The sequence below is a fragment of the Ursus arctos genome, unplaced genomic scaffold (genome assembly GCF_023065955.2).
Source record: "Ursus arctos isolate Adak ecotype North America unplaced genomic scaffold, UrsArc2.0 scaffold_14, whole genome shotgun sequence".
In the NCBI taxonomy this organism is placed as follows: domain Eukaryota; kingdom Metazoa; phylum Chordata; class Mammalia; order Carnivora; family Ursidae; genus Ursus; species Ursus arctos.
Genome location: NW_026622808.1, coordinates 19,805,817 through 19,828,728, shown reverse-complemented (window position 1 = coordinate 19,828,728; position 22,912 = coordinate 19,805,817). Strand labels below are relative to the sequence as shown.

Below are 22,912 nucleotides of genomic sequence, written 5' to 3'. Positions count from 1 at the left end.
CCAGCCCCACTCCCCACTCCTGCCAAAACCTTTCATTTCTCCCTCTGAGGCCTGCTCAGCCATAGCAGGTGAAGCAATTCTCCTTGAGCCCATGTGCCATTGATCAGTGGGCCTTGATGAGATGTGCATAGCAGGCATTTCAGAGCAAAAATTGTGCACGTGGGCATTGAGACCCCCCCCCCACCTTTGAATTAATTTAACGAATGTCTGTCAATATGCTTCTTGGAATATGTGGAGCTAAAAATGTTCACATAGGCGTGACCATCTACTCCCTGGACTGCCGGTTACATTCACATCTAGGAGTATGTCCTTCCATGACTTTCTCTAAAAGGTCATTTGAAGTAAGGAGCCTAAGAACCAGGGGCAGAGGGCCCGAAAATGAGGATGCACAGGAGCATGAGAAAATAGGGGTGCGAGGGAGCATGGGAAAATGCAGGGATGCATATGAGGATGTAAAAATGTGGGCAAAGGTGGACAGGAAAGTGTTGGCGCAAAGGAAGACTGGAGAGGTGTGGCTCCGAAAAGGCGGGGAAAATGAAGGACAAATAAGGGCAGGGAGGATGGGAGGCTCAGTGGAGGTTGAAGGAGAGTAGACCCCGCGATGGCCAGAGGAACGCAGGACCCTTTGACTAAGGCGTGGGGTACCTCCTCCAAGCCCCGCCCCCGCGACAGCCCCGCCCCGCCGCCCCGCCCCGCCCCGGCTTCATTGCAAAGACCAGGCGCGCGTCTCGGCCTCTCGCGCCCCCTGGCGGCCATCGGCGGAAGCGCCGCCTTTCGTGGGCCCCTACTCGAGTCTCCCAGCCAGCCACTGCCCGCTGCACCTGGGTGCCCCAGAGCCACCGCTCTGCCCCGTCAGTGTCAGTCGGAAGAAATGGAATGTGTCTGTGACGCACCCTCGAAGTCCCCCTAACCCACACCAACTGAAATGGTGCGAAGAAACAGAACTGTGCAGGCATCCGGCGAATTACAAATGTCAGATGTTCTAGAAAAGAGTGAAAAGCCGCTCTCGAAGGGAAGCTACAGAGCCATTAGGAAAACATTTAAATATTGTAGAAATAGGAGAACTACTCCAATATTTGCTTAGTAATAGTGCTTAGGGTATGTTGAGATACTCCTAATTCATTTCTCCCCTGCTCGGTCTCCTTCCTTATATTTTAGGATATGTGGGTGTTTTTTTTTTAAATTTTATTTTTTTGAGAGACATCGTTTTACCTTCACTTATCAGTCTTGGTCCATTGGTTGTAACAAAGTGATCACAAATGCAAGATGTTAATAATAGGGCAAGCTGTAGGTGGGGGGGAGAGGAGATACACAGTAACTCTCTGTACTTTACATTCAATTATTCTTCAAGCCTGAAACTTAAAAAAAAAAATAAACTCTATTAATTAAAAAAAAGAAGGGGTGCCTGGGCAGCACAGTCAGTTAAGCAACCCATTTGTGATTTTGGCTGAGTTCATGATCTCATGGGTCCTGAGATGGAGCCTGGAGCCTGGCTCTGTGCTCAGCAGGGAGTCGGCTTGGGATTCTCTCTCCTTCGCCCTCTGCCCCTCCCCCTGCCTAAATAAATAAATAAATAGATAGATAGATAAATAAATATTTTTTTAAGAAAGAAAACACTGGGGGTAGCATCAATTTTTTTGCTCCAAACTCATTTGCATGATTTGACATTTATTTTTTAAGTCTTTTTTAAAATGAGGAAATAGAACACAAATGCTGAAAAAACTCCATAAAACACATATGTCTGCTAAATGTGACAAATGAATCATGACAAAGCAGACAACATTCCAAGCATGTTTTGTAACTTTACGTAAAAAATATAGTACCGTAGGTGTGATTTTTATAACTTGCTGGGAAGGCAGTGTGGTATGTTCCTTAAGAACCTGGGAATCTCAGGGTGCCTGGGTGGCTCAGTCGGTTAAACATCCGACTCTTGATTGCGGCTCAGGTCATGGTATCAGGGTCTTGAGATGCAGCCCTACGTTGGGCTCTGTGCTCAGCGGAGAGTCTGCTTCTCCCTCCCCCTCTGCCCCTCCCCCTGCTAGTGCTCCCTCGCTCTCTCTCTCAAATAAATAAATAAAATCTTTTCAAAGGAATATGGAAATCTCTTCTCTGCTATTTATTCACTGGGGGACCCAGGGTTGTTTTGAGATAAATGAAATAATAAATCCCCATTTTACAGATGGATAAACTGAGGCACGAAAGTTAAAACACCTGGCCGATGTCACAGCTAGAAAGTGGTGAAAGTCAGACTTTGATCCCAGGGGCTCAATCTTAATCACCACATAGATGTTTTGGTGGTCGCAGGACACCCGTCCAGCTCTCTGCCCGTGAGTAGATACACATAGTCTTTCTCATGTTAAAACATAGAACCCATCACAGCCTTGGAAATTCGATGGTGTGGAAAAACTATCCCCAAACAGCAGACTCCAGAGCTGGGTATTCAGAACAATCATAACTTTTGAAAAAGCAGAGCAAATACCTATTCTGTAGAGAAAAATGACCAGAATGAAAGCCTTAAAAACACCAGCATTGGTGAGCTTTTGAGCAACTTGTTTTGTTCTTATGCAGTCTTTTCTGAAAATGTTCTGAGTGCCTATAGTGCATATGTATCCTTTTGGCGTGCAGGGAAAAAATGTGTGGGGTTTTTTTTTTTTTTTTAAGATTCATTTATTTATTTGAGAGAGATAGTGCCAGGGAGGGGGGCAGCGGGAGGGAGAGAGAGTCTGAAGCAGACTCCACGCTGAGTGTGGAGCCGAAGTGGGGCTCGATCCCACGACCCTGAGATCAGGACCTGAGCCAAACCCAAGACTGGGTCGCTTCACCGACTGCAGCACACAGGTGTCCCAGGAAAAAAAAAAAAACTGTTTTTAAGAAAATGGAGAGATGCTGTGATTGTAAAAGGAGACCCCAGGGGACCCAAGGACAGGAGCCCAGGCTGAATGACAGGTGCTGTCTTCAACCAGGACCTCTGCATTCTTGGAAGGGTTTTCTCGCCATCTCAGTAGATGCCCCTTACTGAGTCTGGGGGGATTTCTCGATATTGGAAACCACGACCTCATCTTTGACCACAGGAGTGAGAGAGAATTTGCAGAAACAAAAAACAGCTCTGGCCCGAAACTTGGCCATGACCTCAGGGATCCTGGAAAACAATCCCGCCCAGCCCTGGAATTCCCTCTTCAGGCCACATGCCAACTGTGTTCCTGTCGTTCTCTCTTAAAAGATCTGAGAGACTTGGTGTGTCTGTTTCTTGGGGCCCTTACTCTGTGCCAGTGCTTAACGAGTGGTCTGGGATCTCCTCTTCCGTCTCTGGAGGTAGGCACTCTCGTTCTCCCCATTTTACCGTCGACAATCTGGGGGCACAGTGGGGGGAAGCCTTGCGTTCCAGGCCACACCACTAAGATTTGAAGGCTGTCTTCTGAGTCCAAAGTCAGGGCTTCCTCCTGGTGGGTGGCATCTGCCTGTTCACTAATGCATTCAACTTTTCATTCAGTGAGCATCCATTGAGTGCCCAGTGTATGCCAACCGCTGTACCAAATAAAACAGTCGCTGTCCCTCCCATCACAAACTCAGATCCTCGAGGGACCCAGATGTATAAACAATTATAACATTGGATCTGGGATGACAGGGACCTCACTACCTGACAAAACCACCTGGTCCATTATTGGTGGACCCCAGTGTGAGCCCCTTATTCCTTGGGCCAGGAAGTGCTCAGGCGTCCATGAGCCAAAGGGGACTCTGACCCTGCAGCTGTCCCATTTAGAAGTCCGGCCTTATACCCGCATTGCTGTCTCCTCCTCCTGGGCCTGACTTCTGGAGTCTGCCAGGGGTGGCCTCTGTCCCTTCATCCTTGGCCCTTCTAACACCCAAAGACCATTGAGGAATCATTTGACGCCTTCAAAAAAAAAAGGTTTTAATTTATTTGAGAGAGAGAGAACACGAGCAGTGGGGAGGGGCAGATGGAGAGGGAGAAGCAGACTCCAGCCCGACGTGGGGCTCGAACCCAAGGATCCTGAGATCATGACCTGAGCCGAGGGCAGATGCTTAACCGACTGAGCCCCCCAGGTGCTCCTCAATAAAATTATTTTTAAAAGGTAATGGTTTTTGCTTCTGAGCTGGGGGTGAGGAGAGGCTGCAGGCTGAAGACAGCCAAGGTCAGCTGTCTGTTTGCGGGAATAAATCAGAAAGACCCGCGAAGGAGGAGACGCCCCAAGGCGCCCAGCGCCTCTGCTCAGCCCAGATGGCTGAGGTCAGGCCCGCCCAGCCCTGAGCTGGTAACCGTTTCCTTTGTGGCTGTGAAGAAATGGGCTTCGACCTTCCTTTGCGGCCTGAAACCACAGAGGAGATTCCTGCGGTGGGATCTCCCCTCCCACATTGGAAGCTTCTCCTCATGGGTTTTGGGGGCAAACACTGTGGCTTCTGTGGCTCCGAGGTCTGGCCCCGACTGGAAGAGTCTCCTCTCTGCATGGCTGGTGCGGGCCCATTAATCCCAGTTGCCCTAGACTTTCTACCCAAGCCACCTTCTGTACCCTGCGATGGTTATGTCTTAATGTGACCTTGTTTTAACTTAATTACCTCTTGCAGCACCCTATCTCCAAATACAGTCGCAGTCCGAGTTACTGGGGGGTAGGCTTCAACATATGAATTTGGGGCAACACAATTCAGTCTGTAAAAGGAAGTGAGACCGAGAAGGGAGGGCAGCCAGTAAGGCGGGGGGAGCTTAAGGCAGGTTAGCCCCACAGGCAACTGGGGGCTCAGTCCCGCTGGGGACCTCTGGGAGACAGCATAGGACACACGCCTCGGTCATCCCACCTGCAGGCAAGGGAGCTGGGGTGTTTATCCACCACCCCCATTGGCTGAAGGCTACTCCGAGGGGCGTTAATTCTCAGACACTTCTCCCCTGTGCTGTGCAGCCTCCAGAGAAAACTCTCCAGCGAGGCATCTGGATGCTGGAGCAGTGTTTGCCAGGATCTCAACAGCAAGGCCCACGTCTACCATGCTCCTGTTCATCCCTCAGCCTTCAGTGTCACCTCCACAGGCAGCCTTCCTTGATTTCCCCACCCTTTTCTTTTTCCCCACCCTTTTTATTTGCTCATCAAACCCAGGCCTGTCTGATCCCAGACTCTTAGTGCTTAATCTTAGGCAAATGTTGTCCTCACGGTCACATCAGGTGATAAAGGACCTCTTCTCTAAGCCTCAGTTTCCTCGTGGGCAAAATGGGCGTAGCGACCAGTGAGAGAATGACACCAGGCTAAGCTCACAGCACAGGGTTGAACCTGGCCTGGAGCCGCCTGGATGGGATCCCGGTTAACCCTGCCATCCACGGCAGTTTCCAGTTTTCATCTCAAAAACGGATGAATCGAAACCAAAAAAACAAACAAAAAACACCCCGCGTACTCCAGTCAAAGCAATGTCCCGGTTTCCTGAATGTCTCTGCCCTGGGCCTCTGCTCAGGCTGTTCCCACTGCCCGCAAGGCTGTTCACCTGCCTGCCGCCAACACAGCCTTTAGGTCTCAGCTTTGACGCCCGCTCCTCTGAGACGCCCTCTGGCTGGGTCAGGCACGGCCTCTGGGCTCCCCCAGTGCGCGGGAGTCCCCATGACAGCCCTGCTTACTGGGCCGTCACCGTCTGCTGTCCTGCTGGTGGGCTCCAAAACTCCATGACACCCTGAAACTCCCTCATGCTGCCCCTTGGTGTCAGCCCCTCCCCCCAACCCCAGCCCAACACTGATCTGCTCTCCCACACTAGAGTTCTGTCTTTCTGAGAATGTTCTATAAATGGAATCATACAATATATAGCCTTTTGAGTCTGGCCCCTTTCACTGCAGCATAAAGCACTTGAGCCTAAAGCTTTGTGGTGTGTATCAATAGTTTGTTCCTTTTTGTTCCTGAAGAATATTCCATTGTACCCATGGACGCCGGTTTGTTCCACATTCGCCCATTGAAGGACAGTTGGGTTGTTGCCAGCCATTGGTGATCATGAATAAAGCTTCTATAAATAATCGTGTACATGTTTTTATGGGAACATAAACTTTCACTTTTATTTGATTATTTTTAAAGATTTTATTTTTAAGTCACCTACACCCAACCTGGGGCTTGAACCCACAACCCCGAGATCAAGAATTGTGGGGTCCCCTACTGAACCAGCCAGGCGCCCCCAAAATTTTCAGTTTTATTTTTTACTTTTTTAAATATTTTAAAAGATTTTATTTATTTATTTGAGAGAGAAAGAGAGAGAGAGAGTGGGGAGAGGGGCAGAGGGGGAGGTGAGAGGAAAAGGGAGAGAACCTCAAACAGACTCCGAGCTGAGCTCGAGCCCGATGCAGGGCTTGATCCCATGACCCTGAGATCATGACCTGAGCCGAAACCAAGAGCTGGATGTTCAACCCACCAAGCCACCCAGGTGCCCCTAAATTTTCATTTTTAAATATGTGGCCATGGGATTGTTGGGTCAATTGGTGGCTGCATGTTCAGAGTTTTAAGAACCACCAAACTTTTCCAGAACGGCTGCACCATTTTTCGTCACCACCAGCAGCATCTGAAACGTCCAGTTTCTCTGCATCCTTGTCAGCATTTGGTATTGTCGGTATTTTTAGTTTCATTGTTCTCATAAGTGTAAAACAAGTCTTTTAAGGCTGGTGCCGGGAGTGGGAGTGCGGGATTCGAACCCAAGCGTTGGAGCATCTAACCTCTTTTCTTGGCACAGCTGTTTTCCAAAGATAAAGGAAGAGTCTGGGCTGAGACAATCTGGTCCATCTAGACAGCGGAACTTTGTCAGAGTCATTGCCACCTGCTCCAAAAGGTTGTGCTAAGGAGGAAATGTGCTAACAAGGTGGGAGAGCAAGGTTTGGGGGCAAGAGGGGGCTCTGGGTTCAAACTCATAGTCTCCCACTTGTCAGCTGGGTCGCCGGAACCTTGCAGAGCCCTAGTTGTGTCATCTGGTGAACGCACCTCGGAGGTCCCATGTCACAGTGGCAAGGTGTCCCCTGGAGCCCTGGGCAGTCAGGGAGAACATTCCTTCAGAGTTCATCCTAGCTCCTCACGGGGGACTCACACCTGTGCTTCGATGGTGGAAGAGATGGCACAGGAAAGTCAGGCGGAGAAAAAGTCCTTTAGGGGCCAGTCCAGGGCAAGCCGGCCAGCCCGAGGGCTCTGGAGACTTGCGGCAGCTCACTCAGCCTCAGAGTCCCCAGCTACCAAAGGGATTGAGAATATGAGCCCATACTGCAGCTGGAGTAATGATGGACATGATGCGAAAGTGTTCCTCCCTGGAATTTTTTTTTTTTATGATCTCCCTGGAATATTATTTAGCAAGAAACAGAAATGAGGTCTCAAACCGTGAAAAGACAGGGAGGGGGCTTAAATGCATGTGACTAAGTGGAAGAAGCCAGACTGAAAAGACCATGTACCGTATGATTCCAACCATATTACATTCTGGAAAAGGCAAAGCTATGGACACGCTAAAAAGATCAGTGGTTGCCAGGGGGCGGGGGGAGGCGAGCTGCGGAGCACAAAGAATTTTCAGGGCAGTGGAACCATTCTGTAGGATACTGTTATGGTGGCTACATGTCATTCTGTCAATCCAGACCCATAGATTGTGCGACACACAGGGTGTACCCTAAGGGGCACTTACCCGATTTCAGTGAATAATGACCTATCAGTTGTAACAAACGTCCCTCACCAAAGCGAGATGTTAATAATAGAGGAAACTGGGGGGGGGGGGGGGCGCAGGGAATATGTGGGAACTCTGTATACTATCTGCTCAGGTTTCTGTGAACTGAAACCGCTTTTAAAAATAAAATCTACTGGGGTGCCTGGGTGGCTCTGTTGGTTAAACGTCTGACTCTTAATTTCAGCTCAGGGTTGTGAGATCGAGCCCCCCGTTGGGCTCTGCGCTGGGCATGGAGCCTGCTGGAGATTCTCTCTCACCCTCTCCCTCTGCCCCTCTCCCCACTAAAATAAATAAATAGAGTCTACTAGTTAAAAAGAAAAAAAAGTGTCTTTCCTGCCCTCTACCCCAGCCCCGCCAGTTTCTTGGAATTTTTTGAAGAGAACATCTGGAAAATCAAGTAAAGATGGATACACATCCATTTTTCCTTAATATTTGACACCAAAGGCGGCTTTCTTTACACCCTGATCTGCACCTTGCTTTTCTCATTCCAGGCCATTCCATGCACCTCATAGATGCCCTCCTCATTGTTTCTTTTATTGAAAGAGAATTCTCACACTTGGCACAACCGTGCCGTATTGCACCGCACAGGGGCAGTGGAGCCAGCCTCTTGTGGGTCGTTATTTCCAAACTGGGCTGTTCGGTTGACCCTGTTTAGTCACGAACGTCCTCATCATTTTCCATGTAAAGACTGGATTTCTAGAAAGGGACTTGCTGAGTCTAAGGGTTCGCAGGTTTGTAATTTTGAAATATCCAGGCGATTTGTCCTCCATTTGGCATTTACCTAAAGACCCCTCTCACTGATGGACAGGAGACAAACCCCAGGGTGTACCTGCCGCCCTGCACCCCTCCACGGCTCCGCACTGCCCGAAGGGCTATGCCCGGGCTCCCACTGGGAAGCCTTGGAAACCCACCACCCTCTCCCCCTTGCCCTCCACACAGGTGACTTCTACTTCTCCTCTCAGTCTCTGCTTTGCTGGTCCCTCCGCCTGGAACTCCTTCCCTCCCTAACTCAGCTTGGCCAACACCGACATCCCCTCCAGCACTGACATCACCTCCTTCCAGAAGTCCCCCATGCCAGGCACACAGCAGGCACTCAGTAAATGTTGCTGGAGCAAATGAATGGATGAAGGAATGAGGTGGGAAAGGGGAGGGGCAGGCTTGTGGAGCAGCTGAGGGGGTCTATAGGTTACAGGGCGGAGCATGGCTCCCTCCTGGGGCAATGGGGAAGCCAGAGCAGGCTCTGAGCAAGGAAAGGCTTGTTGAAATTTTTTTCCTACTTGCAGGGGCACCTTTTTGTGCCGTGAGCCCTTATTAGCAGTAGTTTGTAAGTTTGTAACATCAAGCACTTAGGATGGTGAAGGAAACCCATTAGAAACCCATTACATTGGGAGACAGTTATCCAAGTCTGTTTTAATTGTGATGGAATGGGGGCATCTCTCTTAACACGTTGAATAGGAAGGCCCAGGGCAGCTCTAACAACTGTCATCAGTAGAAGCAGGGGGAGCGTGAGCGATGCAAGTTTGCCCTTCTCAGGAAGAGCTCCTGAATTTTATTTGTAAACCCCTTGGGTGTCTGGGGACCCTGGTGAAGCCCCCCCAGAAGCTGGGATGTGGTGAGAGCACCGGAAGGTGAGCAAACTTCACAGAGGTGTCCCTGAGAGGGACAGGAGTGATTTCCAGTGATGATGGACAAGCACCCAGACAGACAAGCATCTGGCGGCTGGGCCATCTGTTCAAAGAAAAACAGGAAGACTGTACTCTGCCCCTCTGGCCTCTCCGGGCCCAGCCTTTGTCTTTGTGACTTTAACTCCCAAAGGCAGGCAGGGAGCCCCTGAGTCGGCTTCCAACTTCCTTCCCAGCTCCGGAAGCAGCAGGAAAAACAGCCTGACAAGGCAGCATCACCCAGGTTCTGTGCTCTCCTGACCATACTTCATGGCTCCCCATCACAGCCCCATAGGGCCAGCTCTGAGGGTAACATCCCATTCCACAGAGGAGGAGACTGAGGGCCAGAGAGGCCCCCAGGTCACCCAGCCTGGCTGTGGCCAAGCTGGAACTGGAAATCGGGTCTCTTTGGATTCTAAGTCCTGCCCGTGGCCATTCCTGCTCTGAGTTCACCACCTACCTCAAGACACTTACTCATTCGTTCGTTCATCCATCAAGTGCTTCACCAAGTTGCCAAAATCGTCGAAGAAGCGGGGGAGAGAGTTCCCTAAACACCTTTGCATCCTGGTCCCACCACCAGGCCTTACCTGCGCACTCCCCCCACCCCCACCCCCACTTACCTCTCTTTCTGGCAGGAGGGTTCCCTGCCTGTGGGTAGGAGGGCTGAGGGCAGGGCAGGTGTCCTGAGCTGGCTGATCCTGCCATCCCTGTCATTGGCACCAGGGGGCAGTGGGTGCCTACATTCAGCTTTCCTCTACCTGCCCCCCAGCACCCCTCACTCAGTTGGAGAGGTCAGACATTGATCTTCCTGCCGTCAGGCTGGCTTCTCCCACCACATTGTTGGTGGACATAGTAGGCACTAGGGGACAGGGAGGTATCGGGGTCCCCTGACCACCAGACCCCTGTACCACTCAGCCTCATTCATTCTCTTATTGAGCACCTACTATATGCATAGCCCTATGCCGGGTGTTGGGAACACAGCCATGAACAAGGCAGAGAAAAATCCTTGCCCTCATAGAGCTGACATCTGAGTGGGAGAGATGGGACACCGGGGAACCAGGCAGTTACAGCTGAGGGTGATCGGGGCTGTGATGGGGAACCCCTGGGGTTGGAGGCAGGAGGACCCAGAGGAGCCCCTGAGCCAGCTTGGGCAGGGAAGGGAGGGGGTCAAAGAAGGCTTCTAAGGAGCATGAGACCTGAGAACGAATAGAAATTAGTTCAGGTAAAGAGCAGGGGAACCAGCGTTCTTGGCTGAGGGTACAGCCTGGGCCAAGGGCTGGAGGCTCCTGCCCCCCACCCCGCCCCCACATAGAAAGACAGGCAAGCACCTGATAATGTTGCCTGGACTCAGACGGTGAGGTCTTGGAACAAGCACTGAGCAGCCGCTCAGGGGAATGGAGGGGAGAGAGGCCGGAAATAGACTCATGGAGTGCCAACTATGTGCCAGGGGCCAGGGACGTCTTGGAGACGGGTGACCGCCGGTCAGACACAGTGCGACTGCGGTTGTGATGGGGGTTGCACGAGCAGCTGTAGGAGGCGAAATGGATCCAAGCTGAGATTTAACGGATGGGAAGGGTCAGAGGGGGAGGGAGTAGAACAGCAGGGGGCATTGGCGGGAAGAGCCTCTATCTTCAGCACCACTCCCTCGCTCACAGGTAGGGAGGGTCAGCCCCTGGCCGTCTCCTCAGCCCCTCCCCAACCCAGCCCAGCCATCCCCCACCTGGACCAGGGCAGGCCCTCCTCCCTGGTACACAGGCACTGTCCCCATACCCTGCAGTCTGTTCCTCACTGCAGCCAGAGGAGGCCAAAGTCCCCGCCAAGCTTGGCCTCTGTTTGAGCAGCTGCTGGGGTCACCCTAGCCCCACCTGGCTGAGTCAGGCCTGCCTGGCGTGCCCCGAAGAGGAACTGCCTCACCAATCAGGTCTGGTAGGCACCCGGGCAGGTAGAAGGCTCCAGGCAGTGGGGCAGGGCCTTTCCTTGGAGGGATCTTTGAAGCAGCCTTTCCACCCAGACAGGGCTTGGAGTCACTGGGCTCGCCGCTCCCACCAGCTCCTGGGTGGATTCAGTTTCACTTCCAGTTCAGCTTGGCGCTGCCCAGGTCTGTGCCTCGTGCTGTGACCGGCCACCAGCCCTCCGTGGAGCAGATGAGGAAATGAAGACTCAGAGAGATTGAGAGATCGACCCTGGGTCCCACAGCCTGGCCTGGCCTGGGACTCTGTGGGTATCGAGAAACACACATTTCAGGGTCAGGCTCTCTCGATAACAAACCTGGACTCACAGCTCCAATACTGACTCGCCGGGTGAAATTGGGCAAGTCGTGGATCGTGCAGGGCCTCGTGGGCCTTGGGGAGGACTTGGGCTTTTACCCTGAATGAGGTGGGAGCCAGGGAGAATTCTAAGCAGAGGAGGGACCAGATCGGATTCAAGTGTTCCCAGGCTTTTTCTGGACACTGAAGGGAGAACAAACTGTGAGGGGTGAGGGCAGGAGCCAGGAGACCAGGTATGACGGGGTCTGGGCTGGAACGAGGCAGAGGGGAGGGGAGAAACCCGCCAATTTTTGCTCATCTCCATGTTTCTTGTCCAGCCTGGCTCCCAAAGGCGAGGCAGGGACTTTAGCCCAGGAGGCTGCTGGTTGGGGTGAGGGTGACATGGGGTGGGGCGCAGCAGAGAGATGGGCGGGGTTACACCTGGCAGCTCCCAGGTCAAAGTGGCTGGACCACTCAGGCAAGTGCAAGTGTGTGGGCTGCTGAGGGATACACATGTCACATGCCAGGCTGGGAATAGCACTGCTGTGCCCTGAAGAGCTTGGGGCTGAGTGGCAGGGTATGAGGGTTCCCCCGCAATCCAAGCCTCCCTTCTCTGGGCTCAGGATCTGATACTGATCCACTTGCCTAATTAGGGTAAGTTCCTCTGCTTCTCTGGGCCTCGGTTTCCTCACGGGTAAAAGGGAGGATAATGCTAACACCCACACATGCAAAAAAGAACAGCACATGCAAAAGCCCTAAGGTAGAGCCGTGCCCTCGTATCATTCAGCCCCCAATTCTGCCTAGGACATTTTCTCACCAGGGCTGGAAGGGCCATCGGGAGGAGGAACCTGCCGGTGCCAAGGCTTGGGGGTGGGCAAGGGGTTGGCATATCCAGAGCATGAGTGGGGGCTGGGGAATTCTCGAGACTGCTGCGCTGGAGCTGGGAGAGGGACAGAGGAACCACTGGGGAGAGATTTGAGACCACAAGTAAACCAAGACATCCCCACATCCTCCTTCCAGTGGAGGCAGTCGGGCCAGTCCAGTCTCCTTGACTGGCTCACTCAGGTCCCAGTCACAAGGCTCGGCATCTTGGAGCCCAGCTGGACCCTTCTGCTTCCCTCGTCCTGGACCGGGGCACGTCCCATAGTGGCCTCAGAGACCCCCGTGATCCCTCAGGCCTGGGCAAGCGTCTGATCACCTCTGTGCCTCAGTTTACCCATCTGTAAAATGGGGAAACGATCGTTCCTTCTGCATCTGTGAATTTCAGGGCCATGCTTCATAAACGCCTGAGATTATACTTATTATGGATAATTGTGGTGATTAATCAGAGGGCAGAAAGAGCATCCCCCGGAGTCTGACACCCGCGGCCTCGGTCCCGGCGTCTCTCCACCCCTATCCCCTTCAGAGGCTCAGTTTCCCCACCCCAGACCCGAGAGGGGCGGAGGCGGCCCGGGGCCCCCCGCGCCCCTCCGGCCGGCAGGGGCAGCACGGAGCCGCCCCGCACACCCGGAAGGGCCCCGCCTCCGGCCCCGGCCCCGCCCAGCCCGGGCAGCCCAGAACCGGGAGGCGGCGGCGGCGGCGGCGGCGACCACGGCGGGGACGGTGCGCGCGGCGGCAGCGGCGGGACGCGCGCGGCGCCATGGCGGCCGCCGAGCGCCGCGCCTTCGCGCACAAGATCAACAGGTAGCGCGGCCGCCGGGCCCCTCCCGGGCCGCCCGCACGTGTCCGAGCCCCGCCCCGGGGCGGCCCGACCCTCCCCAGCCCCGGCGTCCCCCGTTCTAGCCCCTTCCGCCCGGGCCGGGGCCGGCCCGCTTCCTCCGGCGGGGGCCGGGGGCGGCGGGAGGCGGGGAGGGCGGCGGGGGTCCCCGCCGGGGCGGCGGCGGGGCTGCGAGTGCGATGGCGGCGAAGCCGAGGTCCGCCCTGGGTGCCGAGGGGACGCGTGGGGGCGTGTCCGGGGGCCTTCCTGGAGGCGGCGGCGCAGGGAGAGCGGGTACCGGGAGCCCTCCGCGTCCCTCGTCATCTCCAGGTGCTTCGGGTCCCCGACCCCGAGGGCGGGGGAGCGGGAGGGGCCTTTGCGACCTACCCTCTTGCCTGGCGCGGGGCTGGGATGCTTCTGGTGCCGGGATTTGGGAACAGGGATGGTGCTCTTGCAGGCCTTGGAGGCCCCTCGGGAAGTTTCCCGTGCTCTTCCCCCACTGCCAGGGTCCCGTGCCCAGCTGTCTGGGGAGCAGGGGACAGCTGTGGATGGCCCCCCGCCCCCAGCCCTGCTTCAGGCTCTCCCAGCACCGGCTGGACGCGCTGGAGATGGATGGGTGATTGAATAGAGGGAGTGGGGGCTGGGGACCCAACCAGCTGGTGGGCAGACGGGGGAGGGGACAGGCGCCAGGCGCTGGGGGATCCATTTCCGTGGCCACTGGAGATTGTAAGAGACTCAGCCTGGGAGGGGGAGGTCAGACCAGGGACGAATAGCCTCTCCCCCCTCTTTGCCTCCATAGGCGGTCAGAGTCTGCGGGGGGGTGGGGGGTGGGGGTAGGGGGGTTCCTCTCCACAGGGGACCTGTGCTGGCCACGCCCAAGTGAAAGAGCGCCCTGGGGGTCAAGAGCTGGCCTGATGGAGACACAAGAAAAGATCCCACCCTTGGTGGCAGATACAATGGGGTAGACAGAGGAGTAGCACAATAAAGTAGATCATATATTAGTGATAAGTGCCAGTGCTATGGGAACACACAAAGCAGGGAAAGGAGATGAGGAGGATGGGGGCCATTTTAGATATGGGAAGCAGATAGGTAAGGCCCAGATGATAAGGTGACACTTGGGCAAAGTTCTGAAGGAGGTGAGGGAGGCATCCATGCCCATATGTGGGGAGAAAGCAATCCAAACACAGGGAAAGGCAAGTGCAAAGGCCCTGAGGCAGGAGCCAGCATAGTGTATTTACAGGTCATCTGAGGAGGCCAGCCAGTCTGGAGCAGAGTGAGGAAGGGGACAGTGGGGGTGATCCTGCAGGGTCCTGTGGGTTATGGGGAGGACCTTAACTTGTATCCTGAGTGAGGTGGGAGCCATGAAGAGTTCTGAACATAGGGATGTGACCACGTGTCTGGAGCATAGTGGTCAGGCCATTTTTATGTTATCTTTATGTTCCCGAATTGCCTCTCTGTCTTGGATCTTTGGCAACTCTGAACGCGCTTCTTTGCCACTCAGTCTCTGTGTTCTTGGGTCCTGGCTTCCGCTCCAGTGAAAAAGAGAGGTCCTGGGTCCTGCCCTGGGAAACGGATACTACAGAGCCCAGAGTAAGAAGAGCAGAGAATGATCCTGGGGCCCCAGTGAACCACAAGCAAATGGCTCAAGTCTTCCAGCCATCCTTTGCCAGGGCCTCCAGAACAGCCTAGTGGACACCCAGATGTCTACATGCTCAAATCTGGGCCTATATTCATCTATTCAATCATTCAGTCATTCATTCCACAATTCCATATTGACCCGAAAATTAAACAGTCCCCCAGTTTCCTAATGAACATTCTTTAAAAAAAAAAAAGATTTTGGGGGACAACTTAGAACTACAGACTCATAAATATAAATACCATGGGCAAACATTATTGTATGCAATATCAGTTGTTCATTTTTTCACTTGTGCTGTTTAAAATAAAACACAAGATGGAATGGTGATAATGGCCAGAGCTTATAATATGTTTATGGCTGGCTGGTCCCCAGCGGGAACGCCATTTGTTTGTCACCAGAGCCTGTCGACATAGGTCTAACTACGGAAAGCTGGACTCAACAGTGGTTAGATCACTGTCAAGCGTCTCTCATGGGGAAGTGAGCCCAGGAATGTGTGGCCCCCGACTTCAGAACAATCTCAGAAACCGTGTCTCTTCCTGTCCTCACGTGTCCCCTGTTCTTCCAGGCATCTGATAGCGGCATCTTTCGGCCCCCCAGCTGTCTGCTGCGGGGCAGGTGGCATTTCTCACTCAAGGAAATAGTGGTTTCGTTAGCGGCGTGGGAGGGCAAAGAGACAATGCATTGACCAAATTCCAAAGGTGCCTCTGGGATTTCAAGGAAATGTCTCCCTCCCACCCCTGTCCCCAAATATATCTGCAAACGTGAGCACACACACATATTATTATTTTCTACCTTTAAAAAAAATGATGACATTTGACATGCATCTAGAAAAGGGCAAAGTTTAAGGAGTAGTTATAGAACCAATGCCAGGGGGCGGCGGGGGGGGGTGACTGACCAGCTCAGTCAGTGAAACAGGGGACTCTTGATCTCGGGGTCATGGGTTCAAGCCCCACATGGGGAGTAGAGTTTACTTTAAAAGAATTAAAAAGCAGGGGCGCCTGGATGGCTCAGCCGGTTAAGCGTCTGCCTTTGGCTCCGGTCACGATCCCCGGATCCTGGGATCAAGCCCCGCATGGGTCTCCCTGCTCAGCGGGGAGCCTATTTCTCCCTCTCCCTCTGCCTCTCCCCCTACACGTGCTCTCTCTCTCTCTCTCTCGCACGCGCGCGCTCTCTCGTGCACTCTCTCTGTCAAATAAATAAATAAATAAAATCTTTTTAAAAATTTAAAAAGAAAATAAAACAACAAAACAAAAATGCCAGGGGAAAGTCACTCGGGTCAAGACAAAGGCAGTCTCTATCTCCTGGGCCACCCGACCTAGCCGCCCCCCCCCGCCCCCATCTGCACCTAGTTCCTAGTTCTGTCCCTCGGGGAACTGCCACACTGATGGCAGCTGCCCTCCCTTCCTCACTTGCCTTATGGTTTCTCCAGCCGAGCTGGCCCCCTGTGCGCCACGGCTCACTTTCGCCTGTTGAGAACGTCTTCTCAGTGGAATCACGTGGGATGTCGAGGCTTGTACACAGACTCTCACCCGACATAAGGTCAGGAGGAGGGCTCGTCTGTGCCCTTGCCTGTGGTCAAGCGCATCCTTTTTCATTGCTGCATACTATTCCTCCTGCCGGCACTGTCTCCATCTTTGGTCAAGGAACAGGTGCGTCTTTTCACTTCGGGGCTGTCGTGACCGGGGCTGCCGTGAACATTCTCAGCCATGTATTTCCTCCTGGGTGTCTGCGCCTCTGAGTGGAATTGCTGGATTGGCTTCTCTTTAACTTTGCTTGATCATTACGGATGATGGTCCAAAGGGGTTCCCCCAGCAGCAGGTGAGAGTTCCTGTCGCCGGCAGGTAGATGATTTGTCTTTAAAATGTTCTGCCAGTCCAGGCGGGCTAGGGAGGGGTATACAGACGAATCTCTTTGTGGTTTTATATGGATTCATAGTCTTCCTTCACTTTTACCCAAGTGGGAACACACAGCGTCAGAGGCTTATGCCATTCTCTTTGCTGGTTTTATCCTCCTCCCCTGTGGGGGTAGACTTCTGTTAATCCGACCAGCCCTGGGGTGAGGTCCACAGTCTTGCATGAGTTCCCAGTGATGCCACTGCTTCACCTTTCCCCTCCGAGTCTCTGTAGCCTCACGTAGGATTGTTGACTTTCACTTTGGGAGGATTTGTCTCACCGGTAGCCATAACCCACCACCTGAACTTTGCAGCTTCTCTCATGGCAATCCTGAGATCGCTTCCTAAGGAAAACCAGTACATTCAGCTCAACATTTTGCCTCCTTTTAAAAAACGTGCTCCTTGGGGGTGTCTGAAGCAGATCTGATGTGGGCATGAGAAAGAGAGAGGAATTGGGGATGACTCCCAGGCGTGGGTCCTAAGCACCCCAGAGGGCGGGGCTGCCCTTGGTGAGATGGGGAAGATGGCGAGAATCAGATTATGGTCAAGCTGCGTGCCTGCAAGACCCCACGTGGGCGTGCAAAGGAGGCACGTGTCACGCGGAATGGACCCAAGGATTGTCCTTGTTTGGGTGCTCCTGAAACCTGGAGGCAGAATGGGACCACTGTGTGTGTGTGTGTGGGGGGAGTGTGGACACGGGAGAGGCAGGTTCTAGAGCCCCTGTTCTTGGCCCTGCTCCCCATCAGGGGCACCGTGGAATACCGCTTGCTGGGGGCACAGACTGACTTCTGACCCATGGGTTTGATTCTGGGCACCTCCCGCGTTCGGCTCTGTGACCCCGGATGCCTCACGACCCTCTCTGAGCCCCGCTCCCCTTCTCGCCCAGCATAAAAAGCAGGGCCAGAAATTCCAGTTTCCCAGGATCCTTTTAAGGCAACTTCGTCACAGCAAGCCCTAATTGAGCACTTACTGTGTGCCGAGCCTTATACTCAGAACAGTTCGATAAGGAGCGAGTACTGAATTGAGCCCAGAGGTCCAGAGAGGGGATGTCACTCATCCATGCTTGCCCAGGTCCAAGTGCAGAGCCCTGTGACAGAGGAAACTGACTCCCGTGGCCACAGTGTTGAGGACCTGGCCTTTTCCCACTTGGTGGCCATCTCTCCAAGGCCAAAGACAAAATGCAGTGGCGGGCCCGGCCCTCCCTCCTCCCCTGGCCCTGCTCTGAGGCACCAGCTGCATTTTTCTAAATCATCCCGCAAAACCCTGCGTGGGCAGGCTTCCAGAGGAGGCGGCCCCCACTTTGGGAATTTGAGGACAAACAGCTCATTTGGAACACCCTTTGAATTTCCTAGGAGATCCTCCATCTACCCCCCACCCCCACCCCCAAACAATAGGAGCAAGACTCTGGGCCAGTTGACAGAAAAAGTAAATAGAACAGAGGCAGAGGAGTGAGGCTGAGGTCTCAAGTGGAGGCCCCCATGATGGGTCATGGTCAGGGTCAGGGTCAAGTTTTGTTTGACCTATATGGATTTGAATTCACAGGCTTCCAGATGACCTCCATTAGGCCCCTCTCCCCCACCCTCGCCTGTCTTCCCTGAGCCCACCGCACACATTCATCTCATCGGTGGTCCGTGGTTTGTAGTCGGCATTGCACTTTTGAGGGGTACAACTTTTTATTATGAAAACTTCCAAGCACACAGAAAAGTGGAAAAGGGAAGAGAGTCAGGCCCAAACATGCAGGCAGTTGCCTTCTCAATTGAGGCCCAGAAAGGGTATCCCACCTGCCCAAAGCCACACAGCTGAAATGTCTGGGGCTTCTCCTAACTCACAGTGGATTTAGGCAAGTCGGACCAGGAGGGGAATTGGGAGGGATTCATTCCCTCAAGAAAAATTTATTGAGTACCAACTGTGTGCGGGGCTGGTGCTAGGGCCTCCATGGGGACCACACAGCCCTATTCCTGCCTTCATAGAGACCCCAGGAAGCAGGAGTCTCCATGCTCAGAGCACAGAGCCCAGCCACAGGGGCTTTGCACTTGCTGTACCCTTTGCCTGGAGTCCTCCTCCCCAGATAACTGTGCTGCTCTCTCTCTCCTTCCCCTCCTTCCAAGCTCAGCTGAAGGAATTGAGTACCTGGGGGTACCAAGTCCCAGATTCCTGTGCTGGCCTCCTCCCCTGTGGGTCTTACCCCTTCACCCTCCTCCTCCCTGACTTGGAAGGCCAGCACAGGTGCAGGTGTTCCAGGAAGGCCACAGCACAGATCTTGGTTACGGTGTGCTCTGTGAGTCATGCTGGTCACTTAACGTGCTCTCAGCCTTGTCTCCGACTCCCTGAGAATGAAGCATGGAGTGCCCCCTTAACGCCAAGCCCCCTGCTCGGCTCCGCACCGCAAGCCTTGTGAGGTCACTTCAAGTACAGATGGGTAAACTGAGGCTCAGAGGCAGGAGTAACTTATTCAAAGCCCATAGCAAGGATGGGACAGGGCACACATTCTGGATGGGAGGCAGGGTGGGCTGAGGTCCCCCAGATGAGGAAGCCGAGGCCAGGGACCAGGGGGGCTGGCCACCCGGGGTGAGACTCAGACCCGTGCTGGGCAGCAGGGGTAAAGAAGGATCTGTGACCCACCTGCCCTGCCTGAGCAAATCCTTCCATCTGTGCTTGGGGGTGGGGGTGGGGGTGGAGTGGGGGTGGTGGTGGTGGAAGGGCCCCCAGGCCCAGCTTGGGGGGGTGGTCCTGGGGCCTCTGTATCAGCCACAACCCTGGGGCCCTGAGGCTGAGGTTTGCAGATTCTGAAGCCCAGGTTCTCCTGGTCCGTGGTCTGGGTTTTTCCCTTGACAGCCTGGATTCTCCTCTCCGAGAATGAATTTCTTGGGCCGAAGTGGAGTTCCCAGGGCCCCACTGCCCGAGCTGTCATGTCCTCAGTGGCCCCTTCCCTGTCCCCGCAGGACGGTGGCTGCAGAGGTGCGGAAGCAGGTGTCCCGGGAACGCAGCGGCTCTCCCCACTCCAGCAGGCGCAGCAGCAGCTCCCTGGGGGTACGTGTGTGGGAGGTGACCCCCCGCGGACCCTGCTCTCTAGCAGATGTGGGGTTCCCCTCTGCCCGGGGCCTGGTCCCACCCACCCCTCCCACTACTGCCCTGTCCTAGGTCGGACTGTCCCCGCTCCTCTTTCCCTGTGAGTGGGGAGGGTTAGTCCCCTCTCTGCAGCTGCCGAGGGGTTGGGGGGCAGTGGCAGCCCTGTGGGTGGTCAGCCCGATTCGCCCCACCTCCTGCTGCCGGGACCACCCGGACTGGGGGGGGGATGGGAGGTACTTCCAGCTGCAGCCGAGAGGGAGTGGGGCCTGAGGAATTGTCTTTCTTCGCTGCAGCCAGCTTGCCTTTCCTTGCAGCTTAACCCTGCCCCTCCAGGCGCAGGGCGTGATTTCCTGCCTGGGAAGAGGGGCGGGGCAGGCCCTGCTGGGATGGGGGTGGAGAGTCTGAGGTCACTGTCCTCCCTGGCTCCTTACAGCTCCAACGCTCGCCATGGCTCCCACCGCCCTCTTACTCCAGCCCAGGCCCATGCTCCCCTCCTCCTCAGCCCCCAGGGCAGGGCCCACAGCCACCTTGTTCCAACCCAGGTCCCACTGACTGAAGTCATTGAGCCCCTGGACTTCGAGGATGTGCTCCTGAGCCGGCCGCCGGACGCTGAGCCCGGGCCGCTCCGGGACCTGGCTGAGTTTCCAGCTGACGACCTGGAGCTCCTGCTACAGCCCCGGGAATGCCGGACCACAGAGCCCGGGATCCCCGAGGATGGGTGGGTTCAGCCCCACGCCCTCCTTGTCTGTAACTCTGGTCTGCCTCTGTGCCCCTCGTCCACACCCCCCTTCCATCAAGCTCCCAACAGCCCCAAGTTCAACTCCTGGCTTGGCTGTGTGACCTTGGGCAAGTTACCCTCCCTCTCTGAGCGTCCATCTCCACATCTCCAAAAGGGGCAGAAGGGCAGGCCCCACCTCAGGCCACTGGAAAGATTAACACTCTGCCCTGCCTCTGTTTACCCTGATTTGATTTTGTGCAGAAAGCTGGATGCCCAGGTGAGGGCTGCGGTGGAGATGTACACAGAGGATTGGATCATCGCCCACAGGAGGTGGGTCTGGCTCAGGGGCAGCTCAGGGCAGGGGGTCAAGAGGCCAGGTCTAAGCCCATTGGGCCAGTCCTCCTGCTTATCTGCCCACCGTCCCTGCAAGGGCAGCTGGCCTTCTCTGGTGGTTCACAGGAAGGGTGGATGGCCTTGCAGGCATCACATGGACCTGTGGGTGTGCCCTCACCCCTGCTTCCCACCTTGCCCTGGCTCCTCCCAGGTACCAGCATCTGAGTGCGGCGTACAGCCCCATCACCACGGAGACGCAGCGAGAGCGGCAGAAGGGCCTCACCCGCCAGGTCTTCGAGCAGGACGCCTCTGGGGATGAGAGGTCCGGCCCAGAGGACTCGGTGAGGGAGCCCCGGGCACAGGTCACCATAGTGGTGTGTGTGGGCCCCAGCTCTCAGTCACATGTGACGGGAAGTGACCCAAACAGCCTTGAACCCAAAAGGAAATGGGTCAGCCCCGTGAGTTGAAAGTTAAGGGTAATGATTATAAGCGTTTATTAAGTGCTTAGTGTGTACTAGAGGCTTTATACTTGTCCTCATCTTTCATCCTGGGAGGCAGGGCAACACCCATTTTGCAGATAAAGAAACTGAGGCACAGCAAGGTGATTAGAGGAGCTTCACTGGCCCACTGGGTCTTGAGCCAATACTCACTGGGCCCATGGTAATCCACTTTATGCCCATGGTAATCGTACCAAGAATTATCGTTGCCGCTTCCATTGTTAGTGTTTTTAGAAGTAGATGAGGGTCCTGAGGCCCTTCGAGCTGGGTTCAGGGACACGGGGTCGCAGAGCTAAGTGGGGATTTGAACCGGGTAGTCTGCCTCTGACCATATAGCTGAGGCAGGGAGGTCAGGCAGGGCCCTGAGCCAGCGACAGTCCCATTGGGAAGAACTCTCCCCTGGTGACAGTGAGCGAAGCCCCATGGAAGGCTCTCACTGGCCCCGCCCACACATGTCCTTACCTTGGCGCCAGGAGTAGCCTCCCCAACAGTGGTAAAGGAGGGGCATCCCCTCCCAGGCAGAAGGTTCTAGAAAGAGGCTCAGCAAAGCCTCAGAGTGACCCTTGTGGTGGTGACCCCAGCTCCTGGCCCTCAGCTTTCCCATCTATGGATTGGGCATGAGGACAGTCTCACTGGAGGGGATTGAAGGTACATCCAGCTGGCGCTCCATGTTTGTGCAGGATGACCCTCGGCACTCCTCAGGCTCCCCAGATGACACCCCGCGAAGCAGCGGCGCCTCCAGCATCTTCGACCTGAGGAACTTGGCAGCTGACTCGCTGCTGCCCTCGCTGCTGGAGCGCACCGCCCCTGAGGATGTGGACCGGCGGAACGAGGCCTCTCGGCGGCAGAACCGGCCCCGCGCCCTGCTGGCGCTCTACCCGGCGCCTGATGAGGTGGGTGCCCACGGCCCACCGGCCCTGAGGCCGATCCCCACGCAGCTGACCCTCATGGTCCCCCACCAATGTTCGCTGGCTGCCCTGTATACACCCTGGGCTTTTTGGGGGGATTTTTTTGTTTTGGGTTTTTTAAAAAAAATATGTATTTATTTATTTGAGAGAGAGGGAGCGTGCACGTAGAGGGAAGGGGCAGAGGGAGAGGGAGAGAGAATCTCAAGTGGGCTCTGGCTGAGCGCGGAGCCCGGGGCTCCATCCCACGACCCTGACATCATGACCTGAGCCGAAATCAAAAGTCGGAGGCTCAACCAACTGAGCCGCCCAGGTGCCCCTGTACACCATTTTTTTTTAATTCAATTCCTTTTCTTGGATGTCTACTCCGTGACGTTATATTTACCCCAACAGCATTTATTGGATACCTAGCATATACTTCTATAGCCTTTCAACCAGTACTTAATGAATGCTTGTGTACAGTCTTCTTCATAATCAAACAGAATCAACAGATATTTGTTGAGCACCTCCTATATATGCCTGTATTGATCCAAATAACATTTATTGGGCACCTAGTGTATACCCTGTGTTTTAGTCCAGCAGCTTTTATTTT

General features: G+C 54.7%; 1 protein-coding gene across 12 annotated transcripts in view; it reads left to right on the top strand.

The window, feature by feature from the left end:
• The first annotated feature begins 13,175 nt into the window (after positions 1–13,175).
• DOCK6 (dedicator of cytokinesis 6) overlaps positions 13,176–22,912 on the top strand; it is a 40,703-nt gene continuing 30,966 nt past the window's right edge. For all 12 annotated transcript variants that reach the window (XM_044377793.3, XM_026481442.4, XM_026481441.4 and 9 more), the window contains exons 1-6: positions 13,176–13,258; positions 19,741–19,828; positions 20,410–20,585; positions 20,847–20,915; positions 21,130–21,259; positions 22,096–22,308. In XM_044377793.3, coding sequence (XP_044233728.1) covers positions 13,215–13,258; positions 19,741–19,828; positions 20,410–20,585; positions 20,847–20,915; positions 21,130–21,259; positions 22,096–22,308 — 720 coding nt within the window. In that variant the 5' untranslated portion in view covers positions 13,176–13,214. The remainder of the gene's footprint in view (positions 13,259–19,740; positions 19,829–20,409; positions 20,586–20,846; positions 20,916–21,129; positions 21,260–22,095; positions 22,309–22,912) is intronic.